The 13331-nt window shown below is 38.9% G+C and overlaps 1 protein-coding gene across 7 annotated transcripts in view; it reads left to right on the plus strand.

Annotated features, from left to right (window-relative positions):
• The first annotated feature begins 3180 nt into the window (after positions 1 to 3180).
• KIF21A (kinesin family member 21A) overlaps positions 3181 to 13331 on the plus strand; it is a 136085-nt gene continuing 125934 nt past the window's right edge. For all 7 annotated transcript variants that reach the window (XM_054591249.1, XM_054591252.1, XM_054591250.1 and 4 more), the window contains exon 1: positions 3181 to 3507. In XM_054591249.1, coding sequence (XP_054447224.1) covers positions 3464 to 3507 — 44 coding nt within the window. In that variant the 5' untranslated portion in view covers positions 3181 to 3463. The remainder of the gene's footprint in view (positions 3508 to 13331) is intronic.

Here is a 13331-nt window from a genome sequence, read left to right on the forward strand (position 1 = left end):
CTAATAATTAAAAATTTTAATTTTCTTTATGGAAAATGACATTAAGTGGCAAATTAAGAAAACACCCGTGCCAAATTGAGATCTCAGAAGAAAAAAAAAAAGCTTTATAGATCAGTATCTTTAACTGCATTTTTATACTGCTTTTCTAACAAGACACTTCATTTTCAGTTTTTCACTGGGCCATGCAAATCATGTGGGGTTGTTCATTTAGATTAGGAGAGGTCTCTCCAAGAAGATAACATTTAAGCTGATTCCCAACAAATCAAAAGGCGCTAACCAGGTAGAGGGAATAGCTAGTTGAAAGCTCGCAAGACAAAAAATAACTTTATATGTTCAAGGAATAGAAAGAAGGAGAGTTTCACCAAAAAGAATGATTAAGACTTAGAGTGGCAGCAGATAAGATTAGAGCTTGGACAGCCCAGAATTTATTCTATTTCTGTTAGGTAGCCTTTAGAAGGTTTCAGACAGGAGAATGACATAAATGACTTATGTTTTAAAAGGTCACCTTTACTGCAGTGTAGAGGCAAGTGTAGACTCAGGGAGACTATCCTGAATGGTCTATACCAGAAGAATTCCTCATCCTTCCAGATGGAATTCATCATACTCTTGTCATAAATTCTGATACTGCAATCATAGATTTTCATATTTGTCTCCCTGAACTAGACTGCAGGCATCTTGTAGACACCAACAATCTTAATCCTCCTATTTAGTGTCCAGCACTGTCTGTATATAGCACTCATTTACTAAATACTTATTGTGTGAATAATTGGAATAGGATTTAAACCACTCTTGTGGTAAAGAGCTCTTCCCTAGGAGTTTCCTTCAACTTAAGATAATTATTCGGTGAGCCCTGGCTGGTGTGTCTCAGTTGAGCATTCTCCTGCAAAGCGAAAGGTTACTAGTTTGATTCCTAGTCAGGGCATGTGCCTGGGTTGTGGTTCAGGGCATAAGAAAGGCAACTGATCCATGTTTCTCTCTCACATCGATGTTTCTCTCCCTCTCTTCCCCTCTCTCTAAAATCCTCTCTCCCTCTATCTCTAAAAACCAATGGAAAAAAAAAAGTCCTTGGGTGCGTATACAAAAGAGAATTATTAGGTGATTCATAAGGAAGGGGACTATAGCAGCTCTAAAGGAATCTTAAATAAATACAAAATAGATCATTAATTTACAAATTTTGAAATTTGGAAGAAAATTACTGACTCAGTCATCAATGAGTTTGAATTTTTACACTACCTGTTCCTGAACCCATGTGCAACATGTACTCAAAGACATAGTTATATTGGTGCTAATGTTTTGATCAGAAGTTTCAGCCTGATGCTTTTGACTGAAGTTAGCCCAAGACAGATTTTAATTGTTTTGCATGATATGTAAGTGTAGTGCTGAATTAGTTGCTGATGTTTAAAAAACTAAGGAGTTTTCACATAAAGGTCAGGTTTTGCTCTATCTCTGGAGAACATACAAGCAAATAAAAAAACTTTGCAGCAGTGGGTCTGCATTCCAGCAGTCCAAAGCTGGGGATGGCCACTGCCTCTGTAAGGGGCCTGCGTTCTCTCTTCTACAACAGTCCTCCACCTGCCTGCTCCACGCACTAAGGTTACCTGCCTGGCTCCTGGTGGCATTTTTGTTTACTCCTACTGAGACATTTATGTACTAATGCTGCTGGAAATGAAACTTTAAAAAAAAAAAAAAAAGGCCTAAGTTACATACATCTCTTTAGTTTTCTTGCTAAATTTGCTTGGCTTTACTTGCCTTTGTTGTAGCTTTTATCATTCCCAGAAGCGAGGTGTCCAGTTCAGAGCCATCCAGATGTGGGGCTGTGAGGGCAGAAGGAACCAGCGCTCAGGTTTGTTGATAAATACTGAGAGGAGGGGGTGCTCTCCAGAAAGACAGCCAGAGAAGAGCTTTGCTGCCAATTCATTCTACGGAAGAATCTTCACCGTCACTGGTCTCTTTACTTCCCAGTGATGAATATGTTAAGACTCCGAGGTATCAAGGTTAAGAGACAGAGTAAGATTAAGCCTATCTATAATTATATATCACATGGGTATTTACTGAGATCATTATACACTTCTTGTTGGTTCCAAAATGTGCTGCCTCTTCTGGTGTTGCTGCTGTACCTCTTCTGGGTATTAGGCGTGGGATTTTCGATTGTAGGTATTTGGGGCAGCGCCTTTATATGGAAGGTGCCATTTAATCTATAACACTGCTTTGTGCATGCCCACATGTTTATTTAGAGAAACTGTATGGCCAGTCAACAAAAGATACTCTGTGGTAAAGCTAATAAAGGCTGTTTCCACAGCGCTATCTCAAGGCATGTGGAAACACAATAGTCACAAGAAGAAACCACAATGGGTCAATGTTGATAGAATCCCAAGATTGAGAAGTGCTTTTTGAAGGTCAGAAGGGAAAGAAAGTCAGTTTGGATTTACTACACAGCAGGTCTTGGTGGATATTCAGTTCTGGGAACACGTAGCAGTACGAGGGTACAGTTCATTTACCAGTGTACAAGTGATTTAACAGAAACGCATTCAGGAGTCTCAAGAGTAAATCATTTCCATATCCCACGCGGGCTGGTAAATGGGCGATGGGCTGCAGAACAGAGACAGCGGCCAAAGCGGGGAACCAGTTTAGCAAGAGTGGCTGATTCTCCGGAGGGCGAGCGTTCAGCGGGGGACTGGGGAAGGGGGTCAAAGTCCAGGCCAGAGAGAGGGCAATGAAGGTAAGAGTGGAAACAAGGCCGAATCCGAGTGGCAGCTGGCCGGTTCCTGGCGCTGCGCTGGTCAACAAGCTTTGATTTAGAAGAGACACAGGCAACAGATCAAGCGTCCGCTGCTGCGTTCTCCCTGGAGAGCCTGGAAGGGCGCGCATGCTGGTGGCCCCTGGGCGTGGGCAGCCTGTGGCCGGCAGCCCTCCCCCGCGCGCCTCTCTGCCCAGCAGCGCCAGGCAGTGCCCCGCCGAGGGCAGGGCGGGCCGCCGGCCGGGGGGAGGGCGAGGTGGGCCGGGCTGAGCGGCTGCCGCTGACGCAGTGCAGGGCCAGTAGCCCCGAGAGCCCAGGAGGACGTGGAGTTTCAGCCCGGCCGCGGGCCGGCGGCGTCCCCACAGGAGGGGGCAGGGCGCACTGACACTGCCGGCTGGAGGCCGCCGGGGGCCTGCTGGCTCCTCCGCCGCCGCCCTCGCCATTCAAGCGCGCCGTGTCCCCGCCCCAGATCCTGGGGGGTGAGAGGGGAAAAAGGGGCGGTGCCGCCAGCCGGGAATCACCTCCTCCTCAGCTCCTGCCTCAGCGCCGCCGCCTCAACCCTGCCGCCACCTTTCCATTCAGTCGCCTAACATGGCTGGAGCGCGGTGGAGGTGAGCCGGCTGCCCCCTGCCGCTCCAGCCTGCTGCGCCCAAGCGTCGCGGCTCCGGCTGCGCCTCAGCTCTGCGGTGCAGAGGCCCAAGAGCTCGGCTGTCCCCCGCCACCAGCATGTGGGGCGCCCCGGATGAGAGTTCGGTGCGGGTGGCTGTCAGGTGAGGACGGACGCGGCGGCGGCGGCGGCGGGCGGGCTGCGGGCTGCGGGCGCGGCCGGGACCTGCTCTGGCCCGGGGCACCGGCCGCCGCGGTGCAGATACCTGAGGGGTGGCCCGGAGGGTGGGTGGTGGGTGTGGAAACTGAGGCAGCGGGTCCCAGCCGGCCTGGCGCGCGCGGCCGAGCTCTCGCGGGGAGACCCCAGCCGTCCGCACGCCATCAGCGTTTGCAGGTGGCCAGCGGCTTCGCGGCGCCAGGTCCCCCAGGCGCCCTGCCTCCTCCGAGTCCCGCACCCGACCACAGCCATCTCAGCTTTGGCTGCCTTGGGCGATTGCCTGTCCGGCTTTGCCTGGAGGAGCACCCTCTCTGCTGGACTGGGGTGCTCTTTTTATTTAGAGAATGTCATACGTGTACAAGCAACCCCGGCCTTCTGAGGCAGGAGACAAAAGCATCAGCCTGACAGCGCTTCCACCCGCAGGTTCTAGATAGATGTCTGTGCAAATACAAGTCTCCTTATTAAGCATCACTGCGGAGCGGACAATAGCACCAGCCTGTGGGTATAGGAGACACATCTGGCCTCTAAGGCTTTGGAATGGGAGTTGTATTTAAGAAGAAATCACTGGTGATGTGTCCATAGAAGGATGGAAATCCTTCAGCAAGTGAAAGGGTTAAAATGCGTGCAGGGTGGATACAATATGAAATAATACCTGCCTGGAGCTGAGTTTGGGAATACTGGATACCTCAGAATTGCATTTTGGTCAATGGCAGATACACAAGTACTCAATGTGGTTTAGACCGTTTTGATACATGTGAAGAAGCAGTGCGCTGACAGTTGCTCATGGAAAATTGCAACATCATCCCTGAAATATTAATGAAGCATTCATGGTGGAATAAGTGCGTTGCTTTCACAGCTCGGATAGACTACGACTGTGAATTCACTTCTCTTTATGTATACTTTAAGAATTATAAAAATAATCTGTTTCTCAAGAAATTATTTTTTAAAATCCTCCACTCTTGTCTTTCTGGGAAGTTATTTTGCAAATCCTTTCATGCCAGCATTTCTGTTATTTTAGTGACAAGTCTTGGTTAGGCATAGAAATGGCAGTTTTATATATACTTCATATTTTTATCAATTTAAAGAATAAAATTAATTTTAAAGATTTTTTACATGCTCCTTACACACCAAAGAAATGACCGCCCATGGAAGTGACAGTTTTATGACTGTTTCGAATCACCTGTTACAAAGCATTTGGAGCTTTAATTTGGCCTTGGTTATTCTGGGGCTACTTATCTAATTGTTGGATTAGTTTGTGTCTCCTATTTACTGCTACTAGGTCTCCTTTGGTCTTTTAATACTTATTAGTGACGGTACCAAGGCAGAAGAATGAAAAGGAAATAGGAAGCCCAGTAAGAAGCAATTTTGTTCGTTAACTAATCTGATCAAGGAACGTAATCAAGGAACATAAAATAGTAATGCAAACAGAAAATTCGGCTGTGAGAAAAACCATTTATAGAGATTTGAGATTTTTATCTGAGAATACTCTTACAGGGTGTCCAACCAACGGCCTGTGGGCCACGTGTGGCGCTGGATGGCTATAAATGCGGCCCAACACAAAATTGTAAATTTACTTAAAACACTTTTTTTTGCTCATCAGTTTTCGTCAGTGTTTGTGTATTTAATGCGTGGCCCAAGACAACTCTTCTTCCAGTGTGGCCCAGAGATGCCAAAAGTTTGGACACCCCTGGAACATCATAGGGCAATCTATTGGCCATACTGTTAAACCTGATGCTTCTTTGAAGTAGAGGAGAGCAGAGCCATGGATCACCCTAAAGTGAGGTTGACAGATAGACAACTTATACTTGGTTTTGGTATGCATATGAGCACTATTTAAATGAATAGTGTGGGTTTGATTGTTGGGTAAAAGCTTTGTAAAAATTTAACGATTTAGTAAGCCACATTATGAAGATCTGTTTTTTTCCTTCATCAAATACATTGTGTGAATAGGTCCACTTTCTAAACTTATTTTACATAGGACAAAAATAGCTTATATAGCACTTTGGTATTTATAAAGTGCTTGGACATATTTTTATTTACAACAAATATTTATTAAGCATGTATCCCCATCTCCATTATCCAGATTTCTGAGTTAAAAATAGCAATAATTGTTGGGTACATACCATGTACCAGGATCAGTGCTGTGTGTTAAGATGTTTTATATCCTGTGAAATCTCATTTATTCCTCATAACAATCTTTGACTTAGATCTTGTCCTATTATTGTTATGGCCATTTTACAGATGAGGCGCAGAAAGATTAAGTAACCTGCTCAAAGCTAAACTGATAGCAAGTGGCAGAACAAGAGCTCCAACCTGGACTGCTTGCCTCTAACCTAAACTGTTAACCATTAAGCCTGCAGAGGTGAGAGGCAAAAACATGCTTTGCAGAGCTTTACTGAGTATTAAGGTCAGTTGCTTCTTCCTGGTTCTGTACCAGAGCAACTACAAATGAAAGGCTTTGACACGTTATTCATACCTAGATTTTGGTGGAAAAGATGGATCTCAAAAAGAGAAGACCTGAACTTAATGCTAAAGTATTTTCTTAGAGTCTTTACCTTTCCAGTGACCTCTGGTCCTACCCTCCAGTTTGTGATAACTTCATCAGCAGGGTAAATAAATCAACAAATAGACACAAATCAGCAGGGCATTTGACCTGCTTTTGTCCTTCAATGTATAATGTAATAATAGGTAATAAATAGAGAGTTGACTTTACTTGTGTAAATGCACAAAAATGTCCTCAAGGTTCTTGTGTTTTATTAGATGTAGAGACTTACTAATTATGTCAAAGCTGATGACTCTATTTTAGGGTTATTTTTGAAATAAGTGGATGGGTCGTATAAAGCTTTATGGAAAAGAAGTTAAACAAAAACTTCCTCATTTAAGGAGAACATTATTTATTCAATTTTTGAAAATGCCTTTTGACAGAGTATATATCTGAGGTGTGGTAGATAAGAATTCAGGTGATAGGCGCATTACTTGACCCCACTTGAATTATGATTAATGCTACTAAATTTTAAAGGATTATAAAAATTGGTCTTTGATTTAGTTTTTGGAACAACTTGGCATGTGGATCTACTTTTTAACTGTTAAGTTTATGAAATCTAAATACCGATAAAGTATTTCTGATGAATAGTGACCTATTTGACATGTCTGTTAAGTGTAATGTATGCATTGTATTTCAAAGACTTATGAAAAAGTATGAAAAAAGACTGTAAATATATCAATAACCTTTGTATTGATTATACATTAAAATGATACTTTAACATATTGAATTAAATACAATATTATTAAAATTAACTTAATCTATTTAATTTTCCTTTTTAAAAATGTGGTTACCAGAAATTAAAAAAAAATTTATTTACTTATTTTCAAAGAGTGGAGAAGGGAGGGAGAAAGAGAGGGCGAAACATCGATGTGAGAGAGGTAGCCTCTTGTTTGCGGCCGTACTGGGGATAGAACCCATAACCGAGGCATGTGCCCTGACTGGGAATGGAACTGGCGGCCTTTTGTTTTGCGGTCAGGGCGCTACTAAAAATTTTAAAATTAAATATAATGTTGCTTGCATTATATTTCTATTGGATAGTGTTGCTCTGTAACTTAAAAAATGTGAAGAAGAAATATAAAATAAAGCTGTTCAAGCCATTTTTATTACAGACTAACCTCACCCTCGGATCAAGACAATACAAAAATACTAGCTGTCTGTATTTAGAGTGGTTACGCACCCCCCCACACACACACACTCACGTGTATATATAAGATTTGATTTAGTAGGAACAATTTTTTTCCTCCCAGTGCATAGGTATAGAAAGTTACAAATTATGGGCTCCATATGGTAGCTGATTCTGAATCTAAGACATTATGAGATTGGTGTCTTTCCTTTCCCTGCTGAAATAATATTTGGGATTTTTTTTTTTCCTTTACAGGAACTTTAGCTTGCAAAACATTTCAAAGAGCTGAATGAAAATGGAGATACAAGAATAACCATTGGTTTTAATGTCATTATCTATGTCAGTGATTTTTCAGCTGGTGTGCCACGGCAGGCACTCTGTTGTGGCCACAAGAATTTTTAAAACATGCAGTACCTGACTATTTAGTCAGGGGCACTGACCTCTTTTACCTTAGATTGTTAAATAAAAAAATGACAACAGCCAATACAATAATAGCCATCCAGGGTGAATGAATCAAAATTATACCTATATTTTTGTCAGATTGGCAAAAAATAAAATGTATTTTTTGGTGTGCCACAGCTTTTTAGTAATTATTTTATGTGTACTGTGAGAAAAAAAGGTTAAAAATCTCTGGTATATGTGGTTGTGACCTAAAATTTTTTTTACTTGGCATCAGCAGAGAATAGTACATGGTTTTTGACAGTGAATTTGGATTAGTGTGTAATGTCTAATTTGCTATGTTTTCAATTTACTGAAGCACTTTTAAGAAGTAGCATTGCTCAGCAGTCTTAAGAGCTGATTGGACAGTCAAAAGCTCTGTTATAGGTCTGTCACTAGCACTGATTTGCAATGTGACCTCCCTGAACTTTTCGCTTTCTTCATGCTGTGGTGGCAATATCATGGTATTAAGGGTTGTAAGAACTTTCCGTATTTAGTCTATTAAAAATGTGATTATTTTGTTGTTGTTAGTCAAGCTGTTGGCACAAATGGTACCTCCATATTGACATGAAGAAATTATTTTGCCATTCCAAACTTGACTTTTCCAACACGTTTACTCTGCTTGCTCTTGTGACTGAAGAGGAAACATTCAGGCTTTTGTGGTCTCTTTGTTCCATTCTGGTTATAATACAAATATATGATACTTTATTCAATCTACATAAAGACCCTAAGAAGTAGGCTGCAAGTAGGCTATCCCTGTTATACTGATGAAAAAATGACTCTCAAAGACACTAGTGACCTGTTCAAGATTTCTCAGCGATTAAACACAAAAATTGGAACTCAAACTCAGGTTTTTCATTCCTGTTTCTGTGTTCTTAAACATATTTCCAAATGTTTTCAAACATTTTAGGTACTAATTTCAATGTAATAATGATCTTTCAAGCTGAAACACGAATACAGGTGTTAAATTATTTGAAACAATGTAACATTTAGAAAATATAGGAGTAGATAAGCAAAGCTCTTAAATATTAAAAAATAAATATTCTATAAATATTTACTTTATAGAAATAGATGGTTATCTAGTGTTTGGTCATTTGTTTATTCCTTCCTTAATGCAACAAATATTTATTTAATGCCTATTATGTGTTGGGTGCTTCCTACAACTGGATATACAACATGTGACAGACATGATGCTTTCATGGATCTTAGATCTAGCAATATGAGGTTCTTCAAATGCATCAACATGCATTTGAACATGCATTTTGCGCTGGAACCAATGCAAAATATAGACAGCAGCACAAATTAGACATGAAAGACAATTGTTTTAGTTTTTATTTCCCCCTATTTTTAATAGCATTTTTAGTTCATACATTTCTCAGGAACAGTGATTTAAAAATGAAAATTGTGCTCTGTTTCCAAACATATATCATACACAAATTGAACTCCAAAGTCTATGCATTAGAAGGATTTAATTTATATCATGCACTACTTGATAGAATGTACATGACCTACTTGTATGTCTTTATATTTGGATCAGAAAGTAAGGGAAAGGAAAGAGAGGAGTAAAAACTAGCAGATGATGGGAATTGAAAGCCAATGAAATTATTTTATTTACAAAATATGATACATTTTCTTCAGGCTTATTAAATTTATAAAGTGTGTTAGACCTGCTTGTTTGAAAAGCCATGGAAGTTCAGATTTCATGTCTAATTATCACTGCGTCTTGAGCTCTTATTATCTTACGTGCTAATTGGTTAATATTTTGATGCATAATTATGGGATAGTAAAGGATGCACTAGAAATTCCAGTTTAGTGAAGCCATGAAAGAAGAAATTATCTTGGCAGTAAATTCCATAATCTGCCCAGTCTCCCAATTCACATCAATTTCTCCTCAAAGAAGTAAACTTGGAATTTTCATTATTATGGATGTTTTCCCCCAAGACAAGTTTCAACTCACCTATGTGACTCTGACTTATAAATGGTCGTTTTCTGTCAACATTAGACATTATCTTTATCTGTGTTTTAGATCAGGAGGAAAACCACATCAATGAAAATGCATGCCAAATAATAGAAAGTATTTGTATACAGTGTATTATTGAATAACTTTATTCAAAATATGACAAATATATTTGCTGTTTTCAATGCTTCTCTCTGGGATGTGGATTTGTGAATTCTGTTTTTCAACATGGTTTCCCAGTGGATTAACTATTTAATCTTCTCAGAGTGTTAAAATAGTTTTCCTGTGGCTCAGGCTTTATTTGAAGCAAATGACAGCCAGGCCAAAAGGGCACTTTTCATGACACCTCACAGTTATTATGAGGCCTTTCTTAATGCTTAGGAATTATGTTCGAGGTTCCCTTGTCTTTCGTTATTTTGAAATCATTAGACATTTTATATATTGAATATAATTTTTAGTACTTCTATAATTGGCTTTAAAACTTGAAAGGGACCTTGAAGGGACTAGCTGGTTGAGATCTCCCCCAACCTCTGCTCCCCTGCCCAATTTTTTAAGACGGTTGTGGCCATTTAGACCCAGCCAAGTTGCGGAAATTGCTTGAGGAGCTACGACTAGCAGCTCAAGTCTTCTTTGTGCTGTGGATTTTCAAGGATTTCACGTTTTGCTGGCAGACATCCCAGAAATAGAATAATTTTAAAAACTGCAGTTTTAATCCCTTAAGCACTCCTTATAAAAGTTTAATTTGACATTTAGATGAGTTCTCTCATTCTCAGTGCCCATTATTTAGGCTTTATGATTGGCTCAATTCTAGAAGCTAGACCAGAGATTCTAGTGAGAGTGGGGCCCTGCAGTGGATATCCAAGCTTATATTCCCGGTATATTCAGATGTGAAGAAATGCCAAAACTGGGCTATAAATGTAATATAGGTAGTTTTCGACACTTACATGTAACGCATTAATACTTGAACAGCAGCTGGAAAAGAACAATGTGTATGTAGTCTGCATGTGAAATAATGTTAAACATGTAAATAACATGATTTGGTAAATGGTAGGCCTGGAACATGGGGACTCTTCCTTCCCTCACCTTGGATCTTACAATTTTTTTCCCCTGCTCCTATACTTAAGGATTATACCACATTTCAGTAATAATGGCAGTCTCTTTACAAAGAAGGTGGCCGGAGTGTGGGATTGGGTTGGAGGTCAAGTGGGGTGAGGTGAGTTGTATTTTGGGGTATGGAATTGGAGATGGATATAGAAATCTGAGTGGTTTAAAACGACCCTTTTTGAGTATTACTTTACTAGACAGGTGATTCTAAACTTTTGAATAATGAAATAAAGAATACAATACAATTTGACCATAGTGGAGACACATCATCCAAAAAGTACCCTAAATCCCACCTCTACACAAAGTCTTTTTGGACTGCTCCCATGCAGAGAAATTTCTGCCTTTTGATGCTTCTTTCTATGATTCTTCTTTCACTCTCCCTAAAATCCCAGTTGGAGAGATATAAACATTGTGATGATTTTCACTGTTTGGCTTGAAATGTTCCCAAACCAAAACTCAGAGAACATTTAATTTTTTTTAAAGTAGGTGCTAACAGTATTAACAGCATTATTACAATAGAATATTTGAAGGACATTGGGGTTATTGAATTGAAACAAGCTGATACAAATCTAGGTTGGAATGAAGGTCATTCAGGATTTAACCCCAGGGTCAATTAATTTGGATAATCCTCTTCCTTCTGTTTCTTCAGTAAGAGCAAGAAACAGAAAATTGTTCAGACTTGGTTGTGGAGAAGTGGGCTGCAGGAGCCCACCCAGGGACTAAAAGCAAGGTCAGCTCAGGTTTATTCCCTACTCTTTGGAACTCTTAGTGTATAGTAAAATTTTATTTTTTGAAATTATTCTCAACTTTGGGAAGTTGTGTCTGTCAGTTATGCATAACAATATCAGTTCTCTAAATATGATCAATTATATTTTTTCAGAGTAGATATTCACATTCTTTGACACAGCTACACAGTTAGTTTGGAGTGCTAAATAAGAGACTTTTCTTGAAGCAAGCAGCTACAAGAAACCTTGGAGAGGGTCAAGCTGTAGTTAATTATTATGATGTGGTATGTTGATCACATGGTATACTAATGAGGCACAGGGCATTCCTACCCTCAATTGTAGTCCTTCTAATTTTATTTATTTTGTTATATCAAAATTCATTTATTACATAATTATTGAATGTCCACTGTGCACTGGAATCATAGAAGTTAGAGGCATTAAAGCAATTAGGGGCAAGTGATGAATGAATATTTGATAATTTGAAAACTATTTTGGCCTGGACTCTTAACAATGATAAACTTGGCTTTGAGTAGGTAGTTATCCACTTACTTCAGTGGACTTGGGAAAGGAGTAAAATAAATAACCATGTGAAAGCATTTGGAAAATGGTTTTTACACAAACACAGGCAGTAATACTATTAGAAATGAGTTAGATATAACCAACAATGGGTGTGTTTGTTATATTCCATAATCTAGCAATTGATTAGTCATTCTGTAATATGTAAACCATAACTTGAATTTGCAGAGTGCTTATAGGTGTCTGTATTTATTTATTTATTTGTTTATTGCTTTTTGAGTGTCTATTACTTGCACCACTATTAGTTAAACAAAAATTTGTATAAATACTTCCAAAAACCTTACCTTACCTAGTTTTTAGTTTTTTTGTTTTTAATATGTAAATCACATACCATCTTGCTCTATGTAACCAAATTCCTTTTATAGTTTAGTAAAATCCACTATTTTTATTCTTTCCTTTCTCTTTATACAAAGATGTTCAGTTAGTATTGTTTTTAGCATTTTGTAAAGGTACTACCATATACTTTGTGGGATTAACAATAGTATTAAATTATAACTTTTGTCAGTTGCTTACCCTCTTGTAAGAGGACGGTTGTTAAGTTGGTTAGTAAAAATGTGAACTTCCCTTCTGAATTGGCTTGCACCAGGTTTTTGAAAATGTTGCTAATGCTTTCCTTGCTTTCTGTTATCAAGCATAGCCACAAGACACTATACCAGGGTATAGATTAAAGAGAACTTTAAGAAGTAAACTAAGTAAAAAACAAACCAGAAGTAATAACAACACAGGTTTTAAAAAATAAATCTATATTTTTTTACAAAAACATTTTTTCTGGCATCTGAAGCTGATTGGGACATATGTCTGTAGTGCTGAATGTTTAGAGCTAAGGGAAGATTTAGCTGAAAGCATTTTAAGAGAAGATTGATACTTAGAATCAGGAAATAGATCTTTCAGGCCTAGTCTATCTCAAAATCAGTTTTTAATATTTTATTTTTATTTATTATCAAAATAACATAATCACATTAGTAAAAGTATCGGAGAAAAGATGAGAAAAATAATCAATCATATAACTTACCATCCTGACATAATTACTATTAGCATTTTAGGATACACACGCACACACACACATACACGCATATCTGTTTTCATATGTATATCTACATTTTAACAAAATTGTTGTAATCTGGATACACTTTTATAGCCTGATATTTACCACTTTAAAGTATAATGTATGAATTTTTCTATTTCTTTATATTAAAGAAGAGTGTTTTGCATATATTAAATATACATCATCTACTCTAATAATCCCATTCAATATATATTCAATTCCATATATCAAATAATAATTTGACAAGCCTTTATGATC

This window comes from Pteronotus mesoamericanus, unplaced genomic scaffold (assembly GCF_021234165.1).
Source record: "Pteronotus mesoamericanus isolate MK-2021 breed Mesoamerican mustached bat unplaced genomic scaffold, CSHL_Meso_final scaffold_21, whole genome shotgun sequence".
NCBI classification, from domain to species: Eukaryota; Metazoa; Chordata; class Mammalia; order Chiroptera; family Mormoopidae; genus Pteronotus; species Pteronotus mesoamericanus.